The sequence below is a fragment of the Lottia gigantea genome (assembly GCF_000327385.1).
Source record: "Lottia gigantea unplaced genomic scaffold LOTGIsca_78, whole genome shotgun sequence".
In the NCBI taxonomy this organism is placed as follows: domain Eukaryota; kingdom Metazoa; phylum Mollusca; class Gastropoda; family Lottiidae; genus Lottia; species Lottia gigantea.
The window spans coordinates 52,970-80,732 of NW_008710601.1; the positions used below are offsets into that span (position 1 = coordinate 52,970).

Consider the following 27,763-nt stretch of genomic DNA (forward strand, 5'->3'; position numbering starts at 1 on the left):
TCAAGGGCAATAACTCAAATTCCGTTGATCGAAAAATTGTCAAATTCAATCTTGACTAAGATCTCATCATTATAAATATTCACACCAAATTTCATTTAAATTGGATGAAAACTGTTATGTTCACAAACAAATTCTGACGCATTTTGTGATGATTTTGTACAGAACTGCTTATCATTATCAAAGTTATCTGGTCATTATATAAAACTAACCTGTTTAATTGCTAAGTTATGGCCCTTAAAAGAGCCAATGTCTTTAAATGGCTAGACATATTTGAGTACTGTCTCTAAAGAATTGGTACCTATAGATTAATGTTCAGAAACTATCTGGTACCAACAGTGTTATGTATGTACCATCAATATCATGGTATGTACAACATGTATTAATGGACTGTTTAATGGTATATTAATGGTGTTTGTAATGCTATTTTGTGTCAGTTGAAATATTGCTTTAATTACAGGTGAACTATATGTTTCAGTTAAGTTGAAACTGTCAGAAATATTCAATGTATTTCTAGAATATAATGGATAGAGGCTTTCAGACACTAAGAACTGTACAATGAGGGATCTTTGATAACATCCTATTGAAAATTAATGTCCACATATTTTAATAAATTTCAGAATCAGTTATTTCATCTATAGTAAACTATTGACAAAATTTCAATAATAGCTCAATACCAGCAAAACATGTATGTCTGATTTTCTTTTAAGATTTCCAAACAAGTTCAGAAATCTTTAAAATGTGTTCATGAAAATGAATTGATGTCAAGACCAGAATCAAGTATTTTGCAGCAGGTTTGTAAAAGTATCTTACCACACTCTTGAGCTCTTTCAGAGAACATTCAGACATCTCCATCTTGTGTTCGACGACCCTCAAGGATAGTACAATATTTGGAGTAGAAACATTTTTCACAAATTTGTATCAATTTAACTCTAGGAATTGATTTGTTTGATAAAAATTTCTATTGTGGAAGAATACTGTCGACACTGGAAGATCAGACTAATGGTTTCTATTGAAAATTTTGACATTTTGTCCGTCTGCTTCCAGCTAAAGACATATTTGTTGATCAGATGTCATTTAACCTTCTAAATATATGTAATAGTAGTCAGAGACAGAGCTGATATGTTCCTCTTTTATCCGGTTTTCATCATGTCTAATGTGTTTCAGGCTTCATAGTTACCATTAAAGTAAACAGAAGCATCTTGTGGCGCCAAAGTTTTGGCCTCATATTCCATAAAGAACAAATGAAATATACAGTTAAAGAAAGGACTATTATTTCTGCTCATTGAGGGTAAAGTTAAATAATCAAAGAGTAATAAAGTAGAAGAGAAAGTGAAGCCATATTTTTCAAATTGAGTTTTTAGTGTTTGTGTCATGATATCGCACATGCAAGGATTGACAAAAGTAGCTTCAGCAAACATTGCGATTTTTATTGTGCCAAAATCCTCTGACGAATGAAATTAAAACAGTGACTCTACTATCCTGGCTAAGTTTACCCCCTGGTAGACTGCAGGGCATCCCTCTTTCTCCACTGGAATCAATGTACGGGATTTTTTCTTCTTCATTCTGTATTTTTATGTGCATTAAGTGTGTTTGGTTACAAATGGCTAATTCCATTACATTTTTTCAAAATCATGGAACAAATACATTTTTGTTGGGAATAGAACTTAACTGTTTATTACAATTAAAAAAAAAATGCTGAAAAGCATTAGAGGGGAACAGTCGACATTAAAGGGAATTGATTTGGGTCTTGATTATGCTATAATAGTACTAAAACGCACAAAAATCGCAAAATCCCTTAAACTATACCTCAAACTAGAAATTTCACTGTCTATTCCTATATATGTGTTTTCTATATAGTCTTACTAAAATTCAAGTCGAATTTTTAACTTTCAAAGGTGAATAATTATGGATACACATGGATTTGAAGGCTCAAATTTCGACGATGAGCTGTGAACACTATTACTGATTATGTAATGTTTCTGAAACTAAGGTATGATTGGTCGAACAGATAGTGAAGGTGTTCCTTTAAGAAAGGTAACAAATTCATGTAATTCTTAACTTTTCTGAAAAACTTTCACTTCATTATTAAGGAGTTGTGTAAACATTGTATCGAAATTTGGAGAAAAATCTCCTTCTCATTTCCTCAGCTATTGACAGGAAAATTGTGAAATGGAATTTAATTAAACTTAGTCAATGTTTGGTGCTAAAAGGAAAATGAAATCAATTAAAAGGTCACAACTCTATTTAGAAAAATTCTCTTGTGTAACAATATTAGTGAAGAAAAACTTCTATTGTCTAACTCAATTAGTTGAATTATATTTCAAATTGGTTGAACTTGCTTGGAGATTAATAAGATTATTACACTTTTTTGTTTCGATATTTTATCCAATATTAGAATTTTATTGGGTTTTAGCTTCTTTTTTTATTCTTTTCTAATGTCTTACTGTTATTAAAGATCGTGTACAAAATGTAGATGTGTACAAAATGTAGATGTGTACAAAATGTAGATGTGGTTCGAAATTGAAATGTAAAGGCAATTAAGTACATTTGACCCAGAATCTCATATAGAGGAAGAAGTATTTCTTAACTTAAGGTATATCTGATAGAAATAACCACCATGTTGGATTGTCAATTACTAGACAATAAGGTGTCATCATTTTGAACCTTTCTCAAGCTTTAAAATAATCTTGATTCCAGGGACAGTGCTTTCAAATTCCAGTACACACCCTACAAAACTATGGAGCAGTCTTCACTTACCTGAAACTGGGCTTTGGTTTTCCTTTTGGAGGGAATATCTTTAATTCAAACTGTTCATGTAGTGGTATAACTAGTCTACTATTGGCTAATAATCTGGGTTCAAATGTACCAGGCATTATATCTTCTATATCTGTAAATAAATGAAATAAATACTGAGAAATGATAATCTGCTGTATGCAATGAGGTAAATTAATCTTTTGATAAATATCTTTGGTCATTACTGAAATACATCTACCTTAGAACTAAGGGTCTTTCATATAAATAAAAAAAACAACCAGAATTAAAGGAAGCATACTGGAGATTAAAATCCTCCATTTTTGCATCTGATCAGATTGATAAGGCAAGGCAAAAAAAAAAACTCTACAGTGTGCAATGGGACAAACTTCTTTATTTTAGGTATTTTTGTCTCGGTATCTTTAACATGAAGCACACTGGTCTTCCATTAATTGCCTATTGGGACGACTACACAATGACTGACTACACCAGTCAGACCCTCTGTCCTGCAGTGACAAAGGGAAACGGGGTTGAAAAATCTGAATCTCAAACCAAGCCTGCTACTTAAATTAAGTCAGCAAAAGTCCACTCACTGAGCAAAGAACAAGGGCACAAAGAGAGATGCCAACAGATTGGATTTTTGACATTTACATTTTATGATCAAAAGTTGGATGTAAAACTCCATTATAAATAATTTCTATGAGTTCAAATAGATAAATTCAGTTGTCTGAAGATCACACAGCATGAACGTCTGAGTAACAACATGTTTCAGGTTCTGTTTCAATATTTCTTGGTTCATGTTCATAATTTTCCTTTTCTTTTATTTCTCTATCTAAGAAGTTGTATAATGGCTTCAAATAGTGTAATTTGAGAATTTAATATTGACAGTTGTAATAAGACAAGATATGTGAAGGATTTGTAGGTAACAAAAGATGTCTGGGTCATCCAGACTGACCATTGTAATTATAATTAATTAAATTACCAGAATAAAGACTTGTGAATAATTTGTCAAGTTAATATTTCAACTTAACAGACGGACACAACTTTGATATTTACAGACGTCCTCAGTTTCTATAACATAAAGACATATATACATAGGAGTTTCTTGAACTATGTAGTGATACAAATCATATGAGATGAAGAAATGTTAAATAATAATCCAATACAAAGAAACCAAATGAATAATTTCAGTCTTATGTAGGTCTGAAGCAAAGTTGAACACCATAAATAAACACTTTATAAAGAACTTCAAGACGAATTCCCTAACATCTATACTAAACATTTGGTGACTGCTTACAAAAGGAATAAAAATCTGAGTAATGTTCTTGTGCATGGTAGATTAGATCCCCCTTCATTAACTCCCTGAAACAATCGCTTTGCAATTTTGAAATATTTGTATATCTTGTAAATCTCTCCAGAAGTAGGTAACTTCTTATCAACTTGATGTATTCCAATGCTGATATCCATAGTCTGTACTTTTGACCTAGGCCACTGCTTGTATAGAGAGTATCTCTTATAAAACCTTATACCATAATTGCAGAGTGCCATCAGATACTCTCATCAGCTATTACTATCAACTGCACATAATCAAATCTAAGATTTTTTGCAGAATTCCATGAAGAAATTTGACTGATCAAAACTTTGCCAAAAAAAGAAAACAAATTATAAGGAAAAAAGAAGAACAACAATTTTTCTTGTAGTTTCCAATTTTTTTTTTTTTTTTTTGATTTTCAGGCATAGAAATATATAAATTAGAAATTAAAAAGTCTATTTCAATTATCACTGAAATCTGTTACATCTCATTCAAACCCTAGAATCTTTGATATCAAAATAGAAATAAAATATGACTAATATACATAAAACTGTAATTTCTATGACTTATATCATGGCTGGTGTCAATGCCTCATGCTCCATAAAGGTGTGCAATGCCATGAAGTGCCTTACAATTTCAACTGATTCAAATTAACCCTCATGTGGACTGTGGACATGGTTTTCTTTATCTTTTCGACTATTTAAAATGTTCTTAGATATTATTGGTAGCTTTTGTGATCTCAGTTTTAGTGGAATTGCAAGAACTACAGAAGTTTGGAATGGAGCAAATCAGAGCTATGAGCTTTCCTGAATACTAAAATTTTAGAAAACCTCTTTACATTCCGTTTTCCCTTTAAGGCAGCAATATTTTACTGATGGAATGTGCTCTACATCTTACTCAAAACATGGCAGTTTTTACCAACCTTAAGATATGGTTGCTATCTGGTTAAAGATATGGTGCAGTCTACATGTGTATATTATTACTAGATTGCTAACATTGATATTTTACGATCAAATACATTGAGGACCACCCATGTCAAATCTTACCAGTCTTGCTTTTTTCATCTAGTTTTTGATAGGATCAGTTGCTTTTTCTGCTTTTTGGAACCAAAGTGAATCGTTCTCAATATGCATATGATGATATATCGTGGAGCCGTGTTTATCTGGTTTCCAATAATCCAGAAACCCTGATAGCCCCATGCTTTTGTGCGGATATGCGAGGCTATTTGTATGAAGATTGTAATATGGAATGCAAATATGTATAGTATTTCAAACTTTTAACCTCCATGTTGTTTCAATTGATGCTATATGTTTACGTAAAAAACTTTTCAAGCTATTATTACAAATGTTTTCAAACAAAAAATTTTTGACAATTTTTGACAAGATATGCTTCTAACAAAGATGTTGAGAAATCTTTTGGGTAGTTCTACCAAAAACATTGGAACTTCTTAAGTTTATTACCAGAAGTACTGTTCCAAACAAAGCTATGATTCATCTATTGAAGGTAGCCTCTGTCATTTTTATAACAGAAGATACAGAGAAAAACCAGGAAAACATGGTAGAAACAATTCTTATGTTTCTAATTTCAGCTATTGGAAACTTTTCAAGACATGCAACAAAGAATAAAAAATATGCAGAGAAAAATGAAAGATGTCTGTGGATTTATGTCGATAATGTTAGCACCACGGCATCAAATATGTCCGAAATCTATTGGCATATCATGATTTTCTCTTATTCTTGGTGTCTGTTTTCTCATGGAATTGTTTATATATCATCTGGATTGAATAGACTAAGGTAGAATTAAATGTAACTTTCACAAACAAACACAAGACTATACTGAATCCTTTAGAGAAAACAGACAGCTCCCTGGAGTAAAATGGCGGTAGATTCAGCCATGTTTCTAATTAGAGCACAGAACCCAGGAACACGAGTTCTGTTAGTTTTCCTGAGTCTTTAGTCCACATTTGAGTTTAATCATTAGAACATTTTAAACAGGTGGACACAGAATAGTTTAACCAACCTCCATTTTGTTTTCAGTAGTCTCAACTTGTTCAGTATGCAGGCAATGTTGGACCAGACGTACTTGGCCAGATGTCAATGATTATAAACCTGTGAGAGGCTTGTGCCAATACCAGTGTACTAGTGCCAAAACCTATAACATGGTTCTTTTGTTGGTCGAACTGCCGTGGCTCAGTGAGTTACATGTTTGCTCTTTAACTGAAAGTCCAGGGTTCAATCCTGTGGAGATGATACCTTCGGATTTTTCAACCCGGTTTCTCCATGTCAGTGATGCAGATAAGCAGCTAACATTGAAAAAAGTGTCTAGTCTTTTCAGAAATTGAACAAGGTCAAGCTAATGCTGCTGTGCTGGCAAAATTTCCCTCATTGCACCTTGCATTGCGTTGGGGCAGAAAACTCCATTCATTTCATCTCATTTTTTTTGGTGGTCCAAGAAATAATTGATTCAGGGGTTGAGAGAGGCTTGGAGAATAATAAAAATATAAGTCAGCCAAGATTTGAACCTTGTCAAAATTTTGAATGAAATTAGATAAAATTTATTATCATATGATGTTTCTACAATAAACCAGGAAATTTATAAAAGATAACAAGATGAGTAAAAAGTCAAACCAGAGGTGTAATCTAATAAAATCATAGTTCTATTGTATGACTTGAGAGTTTGTGTAGAATACTCTTTTCAGAAACACACAAATTAATGGCTTTTTGTTTCCAAGAAAGAAAAAACTTGTTTCTGCAACACAGACAAAGTCAATTGCAAATGAAATAGAACTTTTCTTTTCTGAAACTAATATGACAATGTCAAAACTGCTATCAAATATAAAATCCAAATCAAGCAATCAAGTAAACACTTAGAACAATCAAAATTTGATAGCAATATCAATTAAACACTGTTCTAATTACAAACCATCAATAATGTGCTGAATATTGTCAATTTGACAGATATTTTATAGGTTTCATAACACAATACACTCTCATTCCAATACTTAATAATGATGATCTGTTAACGCTTTTAACACCTTCAAAATGACAAAATTTCTCCATTAAATCTGGCATAGTGTTAGCATAGCGTTATTATCTCACAATACAAAGGGACAATATTGACTATAAAATACACTAATAAATAGTCAAACTAATCAACTATGGTACTGTATATTGATGTTTGTTATTGATCGGTTATTATAATAAATTGGTACTATCAATTGGCAACTTATAATAACATGAAAATTGTGACTTTTGCTCTAAAGTGATATTTATGATAGTGCATGAGCTAAAGTTTCAAAATATATAATAGTTTATGCATTTTGCATGCCAAGATTCCAAATTCAATCAACCTAATTCCTGAATTGAATTTTTTTGTTTTTTCATAAATATTCAGAATATAATCTGATAAATTATATAATCTATCTCATAATGTGTTTTGGTCCATAAAAATATAAGAATCGATAATTTTCAATTGGATAACCCCTAAACCCACAGATGAAGATCTGTCTTTAGACCGAAATTTCCTGCTCTAAAATCCAATTTCCACATTACAATTTTCTCCCAAATGAGAATTTTTATCAACCCAAAGACCCCCAACATTTCTCTGAAGCTTATATTTCAATGCATTTAACTTAACAAAATTAACAGCAATTCCTTTTATGAAATGTAGAAATTCCATAAATCCATTTTACATGAAAATCAAATTCAAATTTCTAAGCTCTAAAACTTGTAGTCTGATCAAATTTATTATCTAATATGGCGGAATTCAATTAAAATGTCATAATTAAATCATCAATCTAAATGGATAATAAACGAATATGACAAGTCTTTTACTGCACGTCACATCATATCTCTAGTATAATAACCTCAACATCAATGACGTCTGAACTTCAACTTCCTAGACTCAAGAGCTTATGAAAGGGGAAGAACCCTTGATAAGCAATCACGTTATCTAATATCTCTATAGATTACCTATCAAATATAATGAGCATCAAACAAGAAGGATATTACTTGAGAAATTTGTCAATATCTAATATCTGTATGATTGACAGGTTGATTACTCTTACTAATACACTTCAATTGATTTCAAATTGTCCTATCTATCATGTCTTATTGATGCTTTTCTTATTTCCTAGAAACATGACTTAATCACTAATAGTGCTGTACCTAATCTCAGGAAATAAACATTCAAAATGTTAAGTGAATTTCGAACGAGCCAATCAAAAAATTCTTTGTACAATTTGTTTTGTAAATTTATGAACACACAACTTTGTGTATATGATATCAGTTTTTGCAACACCTTTTGCAGAAAAATGTTATTTTGCATTATTAAAAATCCTATTGGATGAAGTAAACAATGGTCTTATCATTGTATTGATAAGGGGAAGTGGTTTAAATTACAAGTAAATCAAGCAAAAACAAGAGACTTGCCGATACACAAGTTTCTATTTTGATTGTCAGACCTATATCAATAAAATCCTGTAAAACAGTTCAATTATAAAACCTAATATTAACGTGTGTTCACTATTTACTTATCTTTCAAAATTCTACCAGTTGATTGACAATGTCATTATCTAATGTCATACAATTTTTATAGAAGAAGTCTCACTTTAATTTCTTCATCAACAATGGTTAAAAAAATGCGATGCCAAGTCATGTCTTTATGTCCATATCATGTTCGTCAATTTGATGACATCATTTTTCCAATAATTCAAAGTCAAAACGTCGTCATCGTAAATAAAGGGCTTTGGTTGCCTTCATATTGAAATTCAAGGAAAAACTCTGTAATAAAACATTGCAACTGACAGTAAATTGAATGTAAAATACACAAAAAGACGAAACGAATGTTACTCAACTGATTAAAATTGATCAGGCAGAAAATTACCATTCATTCAACGTTACTGAGTTCAAAAATATTTCACTATTCCATCAATAAATCAATAAAAACAAATTATGTATTTTCTTCTCATATGACAAAAGGTCGTATTTTTAAATTTTCTCAATGACACATTGATAAGAAAGTAATGAATATCAAGATAGAAAAATTGAGAAAAAAAATATCTGAAATGTTACAAAGGTCATTTAGTTTGTTAAAAAAATACTATTGAATCCACACTTGTTAAGAATCAGCAATTACAGAATGTCAGATCTTCAATGTCAGCAACGTTACTTTATATGAGTCAATTGTCTGCAGGACAGGCTATTTTCCCAAATTTTAGTCTTCTATTAATTTAATTGTAAGAAATACAGTCCCAGAACAATCTATATCGCTCTTCAATTGATGTATTGAGCACTATTTTAACGTTAAAACTATTGTAGGCCTATATAGAAATTCAAATGCTAACTTGTAGAAAATGTAGAATTGCATGCAGACACAAATGGAGATCAATGATTGGTTGCTTATGAAATCAGCAAACAGTTTTTCAAAGTTTTATGCAGTCTGATGTGCACATGGCTGCATCTCAAGAATTTGAGCCCAAAAAGTTGCATCAATTCCAATGATGAAAGTTAAGTATTTTTGTATCATCAAACATTGACCCTTGACAATAACATTTTTTCAATTCACTATTATGACCTATTATGGGCCATCCTCTAGGCTGATGAAAAATGATATGAAATTTCTGATGGACCATCTTCAAGGTGGCCATTTGCATTTCAGTGGGAATATAAAATCACTGTTGATAATGAAGGACAGAAAAATCAAATGATACAGAAGTCAATTGGGTGCAATCCCAATGAGCATAGACAACAAGAGTATGATAAATCATCTTATTAGTGATATTGAGCTCTTACTGATTGTCCCGAGCTTCAATCAAACATAGCTTTTGACCATACCCTCTGACCCAATATAGTCACATCAAAGACAACAGATGCAATCAAAGATAACTGATCAAAGATTTCATGTGGCCGGGTCTTGTGCAATTATTCAATGATTAATTAGATTGGTGAGAATATTTCCACACAGATATATCCGAGTCAAATGATTGGTTTTTATTATTAAATAAACCCTTTCATGTCGGCCCTGATTTAGACCCTTAATACCTTACACCAAAACTGTTTCACAACCCTAAATAGTCCAAGTGGTAATAAAACAGTAGAGATTTCCAACCATGGACAATACTGTCCTGAATGAAAATCAATATCAGCTCCTTACGCCATCAAGTCAGCGATAGAGAAGACAATAGTGAGATTTTATGAGAAACATAAAGTATAATTTTGTTACGTTCTCTAAAAGGATTTCATTGACATTGAACTGATAATATTAGTCTTACAAATCATTTTAGATTAGAAAGTAGCAATTCAATGTTTAATGTAAATTGAAAGTAGCAATCTGAAAGACAAAAGAATTTGTGTTTAAACTTTACAGATATTTCAATACATCTTGTACAATATAACAGTCAATATGTATTTTGTAGAATCGTAAGTCTTATAAGTCTACCGGTAAGTCTTCCCAAGGACTTTGTGCCAAAATGTCCTATTCCTTATCTTAATGGCTTCAAGAAAGTAACAAGAAGTCTGTATGAGACTATCGATATTTCAAATCATGATATTACTTTCCAGAACATGCAACCACTGTCTATTGAACAACAATCGAATGACGTCTGCTGATAAAGAGTGACACCTGGTGACCACCAAGACACAAATTTCAACAATATCATCTTACTCCAAACATTTCTTACTTAATCTCTAACCAAATAACATCAACAATAACAATTTCTAGAGAAAACAACATTCTTGGTGAAATAAGCAATTAAAAATGTTCAAAACAATTATCTCTTGGTTTCTTTTCTCAGCCTTTCATTTCAATTTGCTGTCAGTTTGAATCCACAAAAAGGCGAAAAGAAAAGATAGCAACACATTTGAAACCTATCAATACAAGAATTCTAACAATTTTTTGTCAAATTAACAAGTTGTTTTGAAGGTTGCTGATTCCTTTACGTATGTAATTTTCCTACAATTAGCATCCTATTTCTAATCATTGGAATAGAGAGTATAAAAAATGGGAATTTGGCGAAAGATTCAGATGTGGTGTTCCTTTTGGTTTTGTACAAAATTACATCTCATAAGATTATAACACATTTTTGAAGAAACAAATTGGAATTCATGATCTACATTTTATTACCTTAAGGAACTAATAAGAAAGGGAAAATTCAGGTCATGTTCAGAAAAGCAGCATTATCCTACCTCAGAAAAATCTTAATCCTGCAGCATGTGTGATCGCGGTTTTCATTGAATCTTAAGTCCTCAGATCTGAAGCGGATTTGAAAAATCGACTGTATTCTCACTGCTTCCCAAAGTGACAGAATGTGTTCAATATCTATTTGTGTTATATTTGAATTTTGTTAGTTTGCAAAACTATCCTACCTTATTTCACCAAAAGTTTCTGAAACTCTCAATATTATCAACATGTAATCTGAGTGTCAATAAAGCTCCTTTACCTAAGTTCCACTTAAGTCATTTAATCTGAACATAAGTTGTACTTAAGTCAGTAGATCTTTACATAAGTCGTACTTATGATATTTATACAACCTGTTAAGCAGTTGTAATTCCTGTCTGTAACAATAAAATACTGTTGGTTTAACATGACTTTATGATTCATGAAATGATTGATGGTATTGACCAATATCTATAGTCATCTGTTGATTGGTGTTTCAGTTAGATTACTTTCAGTGCAGGAGTTCAGTGCAGTGTTGAGATTAGAAAAAGGAAAGAGGGCTGATTTGTCCTTTCTACCATTCATGTCTGACTTAAATTTCACTCTGCAATAACACTCTTTATTCAATGACAAGAATACAGACATATCCATACACCAAAGTTGTTTAGCCTAAATAAAGTCATCAATGAGGAAGACATAAAGTTCAAGAGTCATCCTGAATCATCTTAGAAGGAAATACCATAATCCATATTGCAAGCATCTTAACAAACAAAAAGCATAATCAAAATCCAGAACCAATTAGTATGGCTGTCGACTGGCTTTCATCTTGTACATTTTGATACCACCAGAAGCAGACGCGAGCTAATTGTTTCTGCATCACATAAAAAAAGTACAGACAAAACCTTTTTTACATACTTTATAAACTTTTTTTCAAGTCGCTGCTCCATCATGGCTGTCAGTGAGTAAAGAAACCTTGTTCAAATGTTTTGCAGATCTGTTGAGAAACTGACAAAATGTAGACCGATTTGGCACAATCCATTGCATGAATGTCAAGTCTAAAACTAAATAGGCAATAGAAGAAGAGAAAGGCAGACTTTTGCAATTAACTTTCAACATTTTCAAGAAACGGTCTGCCAATTACATTTCTGCAATCATATGATAAGTGGGAACATGAAACAATTCAGGCAGATGATATTGACCAAATATAGGAACCATTATCTTCAATTGTCGTCTAGAAAACTTCCTTTTTCAGGAAATGACTTGTAAATTAGTTTTTCACTGTCTACATTTTCTCTCGTCCAGTTTTAAATAGGATGAAAACAGAGCATAATTGAGTTTATTATTATATATGACAACTGTCAATAAATAGCTTGTCAGACTAAAGATTCATGACTAAAACAATACCAGTCAAAACTGACAACAAATATCATATCCTAATCTTACTTTAAGACTACGCCAATCTTTTCAGAATAAAAAATCTTTTTGTATTTGTAAAACTTTTAAAAGGAAATATTGCTGTCAGTGTGCATGAAGATGTCATTACAATGTTTATTTTGAGTCATGTAGCCTCCCCAAAATGGATGCTGATGCTCCAATACTCAAAGCCAAGAAGTTCATCAAGACTTTTGGAGAGCATGCCTTGTGAAACCTGTCACATAATTATGAACATAATGATTTGGATTCAGCAGCAAACTTTCATTTTAGTTTCTGCTTTTGAAATTACTATTTGAGGTCATGAATTTTTATGAATACAATTTATTAATAAACAGGAAGTAAACTTACTAGAGAGTATAAGTTCAGCAGTAAATGTTTGTGCGGGATTACCATTACCACTCAATCCTTCACATCTATAGCTACCTTCATCACTAGCTCGTACTTTAGGAAAATATAATGATCCATTACTGTATACAACATGTCTGAAATATGAAAATTGTATGAAAAATAATGTACATTCATTGCTACCTTCGATATATTAAAATATGACCATATTTTCATTTTTGGCTAGTGCATAAATGCTCGGGGCTCAAACAAGGCTCTCCAGTAGTTTCAAAGTGTATTACAAATTTGTTAAGGTATAGAATTGGATAACAGAGTAAATCCAAATGTCATACATACCTGGAAGTGTTAGAAAGCTTCTCATAGTTAGAAAACCAGTCAATTCTTACAGCATCATTAAAAGAACAGTCTAATCTGGCAGATTTTCCCTTTAATACCAACTGATGAGCAGTGAATTCATTTTCTCTTAGATGAGGAGAGTTGGGAGCTGGAAAAAACAACCAAGTATTAAAAGTAACTGACATTAGAAAGAAAAATAAATAAAGCTTAGAATAAGTTTTGAAGATCCTGTTATACGTTGGGCAAATTTCATTGCAATTATTTCTCTTGAATAAGCTGATACCTTTTTTGGTTTGGTTCGACTTGATGAAAGATAACTTATATAAGATAACTCCATCTTTCAATGCTGACCAAGAAAAAACCCAAGAAGCAAATGAAGCCACCACAAGATTCCCAACAGTCTGCAAAAGACTGTCCTCAAAATCAAAAATTACAATATACACCCAAAATATATTTGTGGGCGTATAAAAAGGTTACTGAAAAATTTCTCCATGTTATAATTTGTCATCTTATTAGGTCTATCCAAATGAAATTTAACAGATATCAGGGTGTAACAGTATTCAATATGTAACAATATTCAATATGTAACAGTATTAGGGTGTAACTGAAACAGAATTCAACAGAAATAAAATTCATCACAGAGTTATTTTCCTCGCGGCTCTGATTTTATTGGCATTTAAGTTGACATGTAACAAACATGTTTTGTTTATTATCATTTTTCTTTAGTTTATTTTCAAATCTATTTCTGATGGAAACCATTTATTTATATTCAGAAGCCAAGGATCTCAACTTGTCAGCACTCCCTATCACAGTGCATATTTTGGAGTAAAAGTGAGAGATGACTGGTTTATACAACCAAATCCACAGCCCATAGCATGACAGTATGTTTAAATTGGCAATTAATTTAAAGATGTGAAAATAAATTCTATTCCATCATGTAATAATAATCAAAAACCAATATTGAAAAGTTTATCAAAATATCGTGAAGTTTGGCACTTTTATGTAAATCTAAAAGATTATGACACGTAATACTAAAATAGTTTAATAAATCTGCCATCAAGATGTCTTAGAATTTATTCATTTCAAACATGCACATCAAATCTGTATTCAGTTTGTTATTCCATATATAAATAAACTTGGTTGGGGCACGGTGATATCTACCTCTGGAATTTGATTCCATTTAGTTATTCCATCTTCCTGCAAGTCTGACTTATAGGCATAGGTGGCTTTAACTATAATGCGCAACCAAATCGCTTTTATCACTAATGATATTCAATATATAAGACATAGACAAATGCTTTGGTTTTGAAAAAGGAGAAAAATAATTGCTATTACTTCTATTGACAGGAGGATTCTCTGCCAGAGATGTCCAAATGCCTGGCATTATTAATGCATTAAGCCCCTGGTTCCAAACCCGGATGTTTTCACCCCCTAGGGGTGTCGGACTAGGGTTTCAGGGGTGTGGCCAATTGGTGTAGGAGAAGAATTTATTTTGAATTGAGAGAGCACCTCACATCATCACATGCTGAAAATGTGGATGAAACAAATTTTTGGGGGTGTGAAAGATCTAAATGATTACTCCAGGGGTGTGAAGGCTGAAATAGGTTAGGAACCACTGGCTTAAGCTAAGGCTATCAAAGTTGGTTGTATCTGCCAGGTTAAGATGTTTTACTGATGTTCTAGATTGTCAAACTGAGATTAGCATCATGGGGATCCAAACGATTATGTTTCCTTCAAGGTGTCTGCAAATTTTTAATCTTTGCGAACTAAAGTTACATGTAACAGTTATCATTTGTAAAAGCATAAAAACCAACTGAAGTTATTTCTAGGAGTTTAGTATTCTATCTGACATGGCAGTTTGTTGTAGAAGAAAGTAAAATGGTAATTGATGTTTGTGATCAATAATGTCTTGTAGAGTTTTGTTTGGAGGCTAGAATTATCAATGTATAAAGTTTTGTTTAGAGGGTAATCAAGCTCTAATATCAATATAATTATATGTTTTTCCTACCATCTCTCATTACTAACTCAACTTCACTTCAATCAACTGGACTTGTCAATCTATCAACTATTAACAATTAATCATAATCAGGCAGAGGTGGATAGCATGCTTAGAACAGTAACATACACCATTTGTGTATAATATCTAAGTTTCCAATTGGATTCAGAATTTTTTCCAATGATAAAAATCGTGCTTAGCATTGCAATGTATCTAAAGACCAAGAAACCAAATTTATCAAGAGTATCTATTTTTCACCTTAGTGAAATAATAAGTTGCTTTTTTTCAGCAAATTTTCAACACAATCATTCTTAAAAAATTGCCCTAAATCTCCATTCATATGGATCTAGTATTTCTGTAGGATATATTTTTTTTTCTATAAAGCCAAACCATTACTTGATTTATCTAGAAAATTTTTTTGTACTTAGTAACTTGAAATTGAGACGAATTTCTAAGCAAGTGTGCATCTATCAATAATCAATAGGTTGTAAGAATCATATAACAGAAGATTAAGTTAATCAAGTTTGACGTTACAATTTTAAACCATTTGCTCTTTTTATCGCGCTCAGTCAAGCGTTTGGAAATGAGAAAAATGGAGAATGAATCTTTAATCTATACATGGTATGCTATATTGCCTCATCCTTCATGCAAATGTTTCTCTATTCACCCATTTTTTTTTAATTCCTCAAGAAAACTCATATTTTTACAAGCGACTGATCGTGAATAAAAAGTCGATCTGAAATCTTGGCCGATTGTCTTCCACATTTATGACAGCATTCAATAACCATCACAATTTTCGAGAAAATCACATCCTCTCATTTGCACAGATATCATCAAGCAGTCATTGGAAATGATCTTATGAATTGAAATTGTTCAAGGTCTGATGAAAACATAAAGCTTCCAAATTGGTTCTTTTAAAACATTGACTAATATTAGAGTTTCTGTCAGGCATGCGTCTGCTAAAAGCTTTAAGAAATTATTGATCTGATTTGTCAAATTGAGGTAATACAAGACGACTTGAATGAAGAGATATATAAAAAGAAGTTAGCATACATTGAAAACAGTTTCAGATTGCAAGTTTTGATTGACAGTTATATAACTATTGAAACACATTAAGTTAATTTTTGATTGACAAGGTGTACACTCTAAAAGGATCAGTCTGAGCTCTTCGAAAGAAGCTCTGAAGTTAAAAAGAACCATCATTTACATACAGTTAGCTAATTGACAAATGTTGTCGGTTTTGCACCAGACCACTCCTGATACATCATTAAGAAATCTATGGCCGCCCAAATAGTCTTGCATGAATGAGATATTTCTAGACTGTTTTGGACACGTTGCCAAAAGAGCCTTTCAAAAAGCAATTAGAAAACAAATCTTATTTCTTACTCAATAACTTGCTATCTCTACTTCATTTAGTTTTCAGTTAAAAATAACTTATCTAGCAAGATGAGATTGACATAAGTCATAAAGTATGGTATGGCAGAAAATTGAAGATGAATAAATCAAGCGCTTGAGGACAATTAATCAAGATATTAGAGATGATTTAACTACCCTTTTTACGTATCAGGTCAATATTTCTGAATGCTTCAATACCCAACTCCATTACGTATCTAAGAAAAGCTATGAATTTTACATTATTCTTTCCCTTTTCATTACTATATAACGACTGTATAACGTAATCACGGCCATCAGATCTACGCCATTTTTATACTCTTCAATTTGGAAGGAGTATTTTAGTACGATTTAATGTTTAATGATTGGAAAACGATGGTAAGATTATTACCTAAAAACATTGTAGAGGTCAGATACTCTCGAGAATCTATCTCTCCCCTAAGGAAATTTCTAATGACTTAACTTTATCCAACTTGATCCCCGCCACATTTGAATACGATTAAGCCAAAATGCATTTAATTTACTTTTAATCTAGCTTGAATGCCGCAAATTTGGAAACTCCATTATTAGCACATCCATGTTAAAAGCTTTTCTAAATAGTGATTTTCTCTAAGTCATTGAATAATTTAACTTCTATATTTCAATATTGCTTTTTAAAACCTGTCCATAATCCTTCACGAAGTAAAATACTTAACGGTAGAGTTAAAAAGTTTTTAATGAAAATCTGACTTGTTTAAAAGATTTAGAACTTAGTCAGTGATGGATTGCCAGATTGAATTAAGTAAATTGTAAATTTAACAATGCATTGCAAATTGGTATCAATAAAGCACTAGTTTAAGTCGACTGAGTCCAATGTAACATTAAGATTTTTTATGCAGTGGGTTTATTCAATGGAAGAATACTTCCAAGAGTCTAGATTAAAAAAAGTTCCTTCTGAAAGCTGCAATTAGGCTTACTTGTTATAAAACATCGCTTCAAGCAAATGCAACACGCACAAAGTAAACAACTTGATCAGTGATATGCTATCAAGATGTTTCCTTATATTTGTCTCATGTTAATACATCCTTCTCTTTTACTGTTATCCTTTGCTAAAAGCCTCTTGAACTGCATCTTCACATAGGGTTGAAGATTTGATAAGTTTGCAAATAAAAGCAGATGGGACTGGATTTTAATGAGATTCATCAGGACCAAACTTTAAAAAAAAAAATTTTAAATATCCAATCAAAAAGATTGTACAAAGTATTTAGGAGTACAAGATTAGAAACAAGAGCACTTGGTATTTTTTATATGAGTTACTCCTTGGTGAAGCTTAAAAAGAATGATCTTTGCCTATTTCTGGATCAACTAACAGGACTGAAATAATGAAGTCAGATATTTTAAGAAAACAGGCCAAAGATGCTTTAGCTTCCCTTTAATAAAAAAAAGAGAATAGCTTACCTTTAACATTAAGTAAGAAGTTATTAGAACTGTCCACTGCACCAGCAACATTTTCAGCTCTACAAGAATACACCCCATTATCTGTAGCTGATATATTCATAACTTTTAATCGACTACCTTCATCTAATATCTTAATTCTTTCAGTATTAAATAATCTGAAAATATAAGATGAAATAGAATATAATTAATCTGAAAATTGTAAGTCATAATTTGAATAATCTGAAAAAATAGGAAATAATTTGAATTATCTGATAAAAACAGCTATAATTTGAAAAATTTGAAAATATTAAGATGAAATATCAGGGGTTGTTTCAGACACTATGATTATGTTCAAATCTATGAAAGTGCTGAAGTGAAAACTGTCTAAAATAGATATTTAGATATTCAGATGTATAGGCTATGTTTGTCTATGAAACTGTTTTGATACATGTGATGAAAAATTTGAATGCAAGAGTCAATATATTTTATCGTATTTGATTATTGAAACATGAAACATGTGAAAGTTTTGTTATGTCGTAATAATGTAACACAGTGTTTTTGTGATGTTATTTAGGCTTCTGAATTGTTGTTAGAGTAGTTGATTTATGATGCGACATTTCAGATTGACACCTTAGGATACAATTTTATCCATGAACTACCATTCATTTTTACAAACTCACTAAACTAAACTAATTAAACTTATTAACTAATGTTATGAACCAACATTTTTTTATGAAAGAAAGTAATAATTTTTATAAACAAAATTTCATTTAAAACACAAGTCATAAAACCACCATATCTTCATTTCAGTTACTGTTTTTATAACCCAAAGAACTCATCAGGATATACAGCTTGAAGATCATAGACAAACTACAGGTGTTCCATGCCTTCTTTCTTCTTAGTCAATTTCACAATATTTTCTGATATCCCTTCCAGACAAAATAAATTGTGTAAGTTGTATTTATTTGTGAGTTCTAAGAACACAGTAATAGTTTGTTACTTCAAGAAAACTTCTAAATAAATAAAATATTGTGAGTCAGCAAATGGTAGAAGAATCGAATGTAACATTGAAATCAAATTGAGGCTAATCATTTTACAGAAATTTACCTTCAAGATTAGAGAGTTCAACACAGATACAGAAACCATTTGTATTTCACACTCAGGGCATAATTTTTCCATATCAATTGAATAGTTACATAATATCTCAAGATATGATTGTGGTAGTGGTAGCAGGTGTCAGAAAAAGTCCTCAAGTGTAAAGTTATCCAAGTTTATTTATTATCATTAAATGAAGAGTTTATTTTTTGAGGGACCTAACCTTTACTCACCAATGGTCCATAATGTCATAGAGATATCTGAAAACAAGATTAGCAGAAGGTAGTCTTTGTGTAATAAATTAAGATAAAGTCAGTTTGTATAAAACAGGTGTCGAGATATAAGTACCATTTGTTGATTATTTTGGACCATAACATTCAAATAATTGATGTGAAAACATTTAATTTGTAATTTAACACTTTCAGAAAGTAATAATCTGACAATTTACATATGTCTTCTACTTCTTCGCCTTTTAATCTTGGAAGTTGAATTTGAACTTATGCAATTATGCTACATGTACTTAATGGAACATCTTTCTTGACATTGAGAAATTAAGTCTGGGAATCTCAAGTAGCTCAATGGAGTTAATTGGTAGTATGTATATTTAAGTAGAGGGCAAGTGCAACTGAGTTATTTAATCTGTTATTAGATAGAAACAAACAACCCGAGTTTACAATAGGAAAGGAACAACTTGAGTTCATGAGGATCCTGTTTGCTTCCTGGTTAAAACACTGGGTGGAATATTGGTACCTCTTTACAGCTGGGTCAACAGGGATAATGAAGATCAAGGATGGCGCTTATTCAATGTCACATCACAGGCATCTGAATTCATGTACCTGAAGAATACTATCAAATGCCTATCAAAAAGCAGAATTTAAATATTAAGCAGTAGGAACCAGTCAAATACTACAGCAGTGGACCGCCTACTTCAACCCAGAGAAAGGTAGATATTCTGCTTGGATTGGACTATCACACCAATTACCAATGTCAGGGTACAGAACAGTTATCTAATGCACTGAATGAGACCGAATTAGGTACAGATAGTGAAGAAGTAGTACCTTACAAGATAGTTCAATTTGTCTTTAGGTATAAAACATCTGTAAATCAATCCAAGTTTTATCAAAATTCTTAAAGAGTCAAGACCAGGGGTCGGCCATGTGGTACTTTCTAACATTGACCTTGACAGACAGTATCAAAGGTTAAGGGTTATAGTACAATATTATCTATTTTACAGCTGATTATAAGTATATCAAAGAAAAGACTAAACAATTTAGTTTGTCCTTTAACATTGACCCTTACAATCTAATTCTCAAATTTTCACTCTCTTCTGGCTAAGTGATAGCATTTGAAGGTATTCAAAACAGGTTTCCTTGACCACAGACTAATATGCATTGAAAGCCATGAAAAACTTTTTTGAATCAGTTTCAAAGAATTTGCAAGATTCAATATAAGGTTTTGGTTAAATGATTGAAGATTATCCTTTTTAAACCTAATCCAACCTGAATATTTCAACACCACAGAATAACAGAAGTACATATAAATATATCTAATATTTGTAAGACGTAGGAAGGTTACATTAAAACACTGAATATGTTTCTAAAGTAGTTTGTAATAGATTCAGAAGTAGTATATCCATATATCTTAGTGTTTAAGGACTTGATAATCAATAATCAATGCATGCATATTAAAAAAAACCTCATAATCAATTTATTAATAAACTCTCCAAAAAATAAAATATGGAAACACTGACACCTCATTATCGGTGATTTAAATGAACAATTTGGTGACAATGGCTTTCCATATAATAGCAGACGGACAATAGGAAAACTATTAAAAATTCTCTAGAGGTGGATTGAAGAGCTTAAGAGGAGGCGTGTTAGAAAATTATTGGGAATGAAAACACAAATTAAATCAAGCCTAAAGATATTGGCATCTTCAACAATAGATTGTGTACCTAAGCATAATGTCCAGATATGAAGCGTGCTACTTTACCATATGGTGGATATTGTTGGCAATATTGAATGGACTGTTTACTTATTATACTCTAGTGTAGTCAGATCATGTGGATTACTGACTCTATTGAAGATGATGATTAGGTTTAAGGTAGTAAATTCTCCCTTAATGCAATAAATAGAATATCACTTTTATAATTGATTAGTTATATATTCCATATTGGAGCTAGATAACCATTGATAATATAACAATGATTCTTACATGGTCCTAAAGCCCACTCCTTTCTCCTTCCTCAGTTCTCTCATCTTCGTCAGTGACAGCAGAATTTGATTTTTGTTAATGGTTTGGACTTTAAAATTAGTTTTCTTTAATTTTCTTGATTCACAACATGCTTACAAAAGTATAAAGCTCAAAAAAATATATTCAGATTTCAAAGCCCATTTAGGAAAGCACACTTTATTGATAGCCTAATATGTCCATTTGCATATTTGTCGACATATTGGATATGCTCTGTATTAATGTCTCTTCTTCTCTTTCACTTTATCATTCATGACTGTGAGCTATCGAATTCAAAAATATTGCTCTCTAAGACTAATCACAATGCTTGTTAAGATATTTTCAATTAAAGACTACCCCACCAGCAGTTGTCAAGAGCATGGGTAACTACAACAAAAGACCTCACAATGACTCTAGAAGCTTTTGACACAACTGTCAAGCTTCTTGCAAAATTGAATAACAATTTATTCACATTGGGTATTCATCTTTTTACTAATAAAAAACCTGAAGATACATGCCATAGATCATATGGTAATACATTTTCTATAGTAACTGTATATTTTCTAAACATAAAATTAAAAATTTACATCTTCAATATCAAACTAATCATATTCAAATGGACATTAAAATGGTGGCATGTTTGCTTTTTGTCCAATTAGTCTGGTAAAATCTGGGCAAATTTTTAGATTATTATTTACCTGATTGTGATCATATACACATTATTCAATCTGTTTTCCCATTAAAATCTATATTTTTCTCATTAATCAAACTAAACATATGGCCTAACATGGCGGGAAGTGAAAAGAAAGTTGGCTAAGAACACATCTGTCCTACCATCAAATGAACATTAATTTTCAATTCCTATTTACTTTTTACTGTCTTCCCGTTGTCCTCAAGCATAAAAATCTGTTTGGTTGCGGTAATAATTAGACAGTTATGTGAGAAGATTTGTACTTGCATGACTCTTTTATATTGAAGTCTAGAATATCACTATACATGAGCTGCAAGACTTGTTTGTTAAACTGCGAGACTGCTGTTTTACCATTTTTATCAAAATGGCACGAAGTAAGCAGATTTTTCACACCTTTCAGATCCTGCTGAGCTGCACTTAATCACTTGAAATCAGTAGGAAATAAAGGTGAATTTGATGTGATAAACATGTGTTTTTGTAAACAGTGAAATTAGGTTCAGACAGAATAGAGGAAGTAGACATGATACATTGTAACCTAATGCTTTGATATCCATACTTTTATTTAATATAACAAGTTACAGAATTTTTATTTACTACATCTTTCTAATTCAGAAAAATCTTCATAAAATTTCAATAAACAAAAGTGTGGCTGACCAATTTTCTTATAGGATGGACAACTAATATTAGAAATCGAAGTTTCAACACCCACACATGGAAACAATGTCTTAAAAGGCAATATTTGTTCAAAACATGTTGGCATTGAAATATAAAATACAGAAGATATTGGAATAAAAATGCACATTTCATGAAAAAAAAATTCTGCAAACTATCAATTCCAATGAACATGTACTTTTTATAATGGCTAGAACCTGACCTGCATCAAAGACAAACTGATTAACATCTAACAAATATCAAGGCATTACACCATGAAATAATTCCATACTTTTAATTTCAATTTGCTATCTGATCCCGATTTAATTGAATTACTTCCCTCAACCAGATTCTTCAATTATTGTTACCATGAAGACATCTTGTGAAAAATCACAGCAGACGGACAAAATCTTTGATATTTTTCACTCCACACCTTTAAGATTGACAGCAAATCAGACCAATTCTTAACTGGATGTAGTAATGTCTGAAACTAAAGGCTTGATAAGCTTGTAACTGACAACATCTTTGTGTGACTGTCTCAAATTGGTGGAATCAAACCAATTTAAACCACACGAAAAGAAGCCAGCTCATATGATTTTCACTCAAATTCACTTTAAATAGAGAGAAATGAACCATTTTCGCAGCAAATTAATAGAAAAAATATTTTTACATGAAAATGTAAATGTTGTAAGTTACTTTTAATGGGGACAAAAGAATTTGATGAAACTCAATTCAAGCAAAAAGCCATTGTAAAAATGGATAGAATGGAAATTGATCGCAACAAAAACCTCGCCAATTTTTTTAATGATTTAATCAAATATGTTCCTAATCCTCGCTTGAACAGTAATCTGAATTCTGAGTAGAGATTAGATAATTCTCTTTTCAAAATGATCGAGAATAGTAATCAAGGCATGCAAGGATTTATTGACATGTTTTCCGATATGATCATTATTCAATGCCGATCGCTGATTACTGAGTTGAATGTACCAGAATGAATGCATGTTAGAAATGGTTGATGAACTTTCAGATACAGCACTGATTCAATCTGGCAACGGATCAATGTTTGATTAAAGGTATGAATAGGCCAGAATGACAGACGTCCTTTCAGATTTCATCCTAAATCGATCAATAATTTAAACTATGCATGTAAATTAATGAAATCGTAATCAACTGAACAGAATCAATCTCCTGTTTTCCAATGATGAAGTATTTTTAAGTCCATGCTTCCCTTAAATACTTTAATCTCCAACCCAAACTGACAACGTTAGCAGATAATCAATTTTCTTTTCACTAAAAACATCATTTTTATTTGACATGTTCCCTGATTTTTTGACACATGGCATGCAACAAAATGTTAAAAGCAAGTTCAAAATGACAAAACTTTGAATTTGAAACATTACATGACAAATTACGTTGGAAATGGTTTTCAGAACTGCTGCAATTCCAATGTAATCTGTCTCGAACAGCCAATTTAAGTATTTCAAAAAGAAAAAATAGGCTATTTTCTAAATTTACATAACTAACAAGAAAGTACACAAAAAACAAACTCTGCTACAGAAAAAAAGCGATGTTTCCATCAATGTCTGTTTCTTGTTCAAAACCAGAAACAATTTTTAACATCTACACTATTATCATTTTCAATCTGCGAAGAGTTCCAATGAATCACAAAGATTAAGTAGCACATGGCCCGTACCATAAACTATCAGGATGTAGAATCTTTATTGTAGCCAATTCACATCTAAATACCACTTAAAATAAATTTCTGTTTGTGGAGCCATTAAAAAGTATGTTTTTTAAAGCTTCAGGAAGTTGTCTGGTTGTTCTCTTTGTACCTTGATGTTTGGGAGGTTTTTCACCTTTAATTTATTTGACTACACTTGTATCTGATTTCTCACTTGATAGCAAATGAAGCGATTTATTGCAGAAAGATTAACCAATTTAATTCAACTTAGACTACATTAACCATTCTGAAATTCTTTTTGATTAGCATTTGACGGATTCACATAATTTCATTACGTTTATCAAAATAACTTTGTATATTACTTTTATTGCATTTCTTGCAAGCTTAAATTCTCTATATAGACAAGTTGACAAGTTTTTAATTTTGAGGTGTGGGGGTGGCAGGAGGGATGATACCAATTGTTTTTGGGGAGTTGAAAAAAGTTTCAAACATAGATGCTGAAAGCTACTTGCTAGTATCGATCTTAAAAAATGAAATGAAATGACATAGGAGATTTACATCCTACTATTCTAGTCCTGATGGTGGCTAATGAAGACTTACAATGCTCAACTGTGTGTTATAACGTACCTATTACCAGAACAGTTCGGATATTGAGGGATCATTACAGTGAACAGTCTGTAACACAAGAAGCTTTTATTCCTAGTAATATGCAAAGGACAAGACGTTCTGTGTTGTCTTAAGGTATTGTAAAGAGGTTTTCTAAACTTTTTAAGTGAGACACTGATAGTATTACTTTGCACCATTCCAATTTCATTCCAACATCTGTGGTTCTTGCAATACCATGTTTTATGACGTCACCAGAGGTTAGCTACCAGAAGCTACTATTGATATCAGTGCAGTTCCCCTTAGTGACGTCATAAAATGCCTTAGTTTTGGTGGAAATGCAAGAACCACAGACGTTAGAATGAAAATTGAATGGTGCAAATTGATGCTATGAGTGTCCCTGATACACATAAATTTTTTAGAAAAAACCTCTTAACAATCCCTTTAAGCAACAATAATACCCCAAAATAAGTCTAGGTAGTAATCTACTAGGTAATAAATGGTGACTTATACCACTACCATTATTTTTTTTTAACAAATTTTACTCAATATCACTTGTTGCCTTTACTAATATGGCATTTAGTATCATTAATTACCTAACGAAATATCGCCTCTTTAAAATCCATGGCAGCTAAAATTAATGTTTCTAAGCGATATTAGTAAATTACTCTGCAGAAATTGAGATAGTGAACTTTTCTACCAATTCACTCCATCAACTCATTTTAACTTCAGTTTTTCTATTGATTTTCCAAAACGGGATCACAAATGTCTTAAAATGTTACAAATAGCCATAAAACACTGAACTTCTTCTGTCATCTAATTAATGTTTAAAAAATGAAAAGATTTATGATTCAAATTATAGGACTGATTATTTTTTCTAATCATTGAAAAATACACAACAGTTTTTTTAAGGCTTAAGGAAAATTTATAGCTAATGTTGAGGATGGTTCCAATGCCATGTTGCACAAGAACTATTGGAGAAAGACGTGTTGGGAAGGAGATAATAACAAACAAGCGAGGTGAAGTGAGAAATTATTCATTGAGTCACAGATTCATCAACATATCCCAACCATTTAGATCTAACTTAAGTGACATCACACTCATAAATAACAAACTAAATAGCAGGCATCGCCTCATAACACACATCAAGTTTTTCAATTGCCGTTAGCTTTTGTTAAAAAAAACTTCTTCCTTCGTCTTCCAAAGGATTTAAATCAAATACACCCATACTTCTGTTTATCTTAGTGTGACGTAACAGTAGCTTTTTTTCTCTTTTCAACAAAAGTCGTGTATCTTGATGATTTATGTATCTTTTGACATTGCTCCATTTTCTAATTTTTCCAAGTCAAAATAACTGATGAATGGGAATTGATCATATCTTCTCTCTTATAATGAGAGGGTAATGTGGATTTAATATGCTTTTAATTAAATTTTCTATTAAATTTTATACAGTTGGTCATTAGATGTTACATTAAAAGACTTTCTTTCACGGAAGCGTTTACTTTATTATATATCAAATATCCTAAAAAATGGCCTGAAATGTTCAATTTGACAAATTTACCTAGACAACATGTCTTCAAAGTTGGGTTTTCATTTCATTTCAACTGATTTAAAACATGCAATATTTAATTAGAATCATCTGTTTTCTTACAGTTGTCGAAGATTCAGTTGTATTTCACAATGACAAGACAAACCAAGGACAAGCATCCTTATGACTGAATAATAAAATTATAACAAATGCTGCAAGCTTGAACAATGATTCTTGTGAAGAAATCTGTGTATTCAGGTCTAACTTGTACAAACTTCACAATATCATCGAAATAGTAACCTAATATTTGAACCCTTAAAGCGACATTCTGTGAAAACTATACACCAAAATCTAGAGAAATGTGCCCTTTATCGCATCTGAAAGAATCCATCAATTAATCTTTGATTAATCCTTTTAAAACAAATTCAGTTTGATCAAGAAGATACATAGATATAAATAGCATACTTTAGGTATAATTTATGACGTTTTTGATAATGAAACCTTTTTACAAAAAAGCGGAATACCCCTTACTACATCTGCAGGCATGTTAAAAAAAAAAAAATTTCATATATATATGTATATATATATATGCATTTCATAAAATTGGCTGTCTTCAACAATGGATTAGGGACCTCAGTTATGGATCCATTACAAGTTTTGTTATTAGAAGATTGGCTAAAGAGATTCTGGCAGTAAATGACATTATAGTTAACGAGTTGAAATGACTAACAAAGCTAGCAATTAATATTTTATGAAGGTAACATTATCTGGTGTAGAAAAAAGAACATATCTTGGTTGATTTGACGTAGCCACATGTTGGCAGTAATCTTATCTTTCTCATAAATACTGAATCAATGATCTCTCCTCAATTTACTGGTATTACATAGTGGATGATACAGAAATCTACTTGAATCTGTCGTAATCTTCCTTCAAGTCTCTACAGTCATCAGATTGATCTAATGTTAGATGATAGTGATATGGAACGAGTTAAACAATTCTCTTGCATTACAAACATGTTGTTAGAATATTTCTCTATTGTCAAGTCATGGAATAAACAAGTGCCTTAGTAAGGTATTTTCACATGCACCCAGGGGTCCATATTGTGATACTAGCAAACAACAAAAACAGTACCATCACATTTCTTAATA

At 31.5% G+C, this 27,763-nt stretch overlaps 1 protein-coding gene across 1 annotated transcript in view; it reads right to left on the reverse strand.

Annotated features, from left to right (window-relative positions):
* The window catches only part of LOTGIDRAFT_71201 (hypothetical protein), a gene marked incomplete at both ends in the record, with an annotated part of 56,052 nt that overhangs the window by 15,047 nt on the left and 13,242 nt on the right, over positions 1 to 27,763 (reverse strand). The window contains 4 exons of the mRNA XM_009066563.1: positions 2,758 to 2,887; positions 13,001 to 13,176; positions 13,334 to 13,481; positions 18,159 to 18,313. Of these exons, the coding sequence (XP_009064811.1) occupies positions 2,758 to 2,887; positions 13,001 to 13,176; positions 13,334 to 13,481; positions 18,159 to 18,313 (609 nt within the window). The remainder of the gene's footprint in view (positions 1 to 2,757; positions 2,888 to 13,000; positions 13,177 to 13,333; positions 13,482 to 18,158; positions 18,314 to 27,763) is intronic.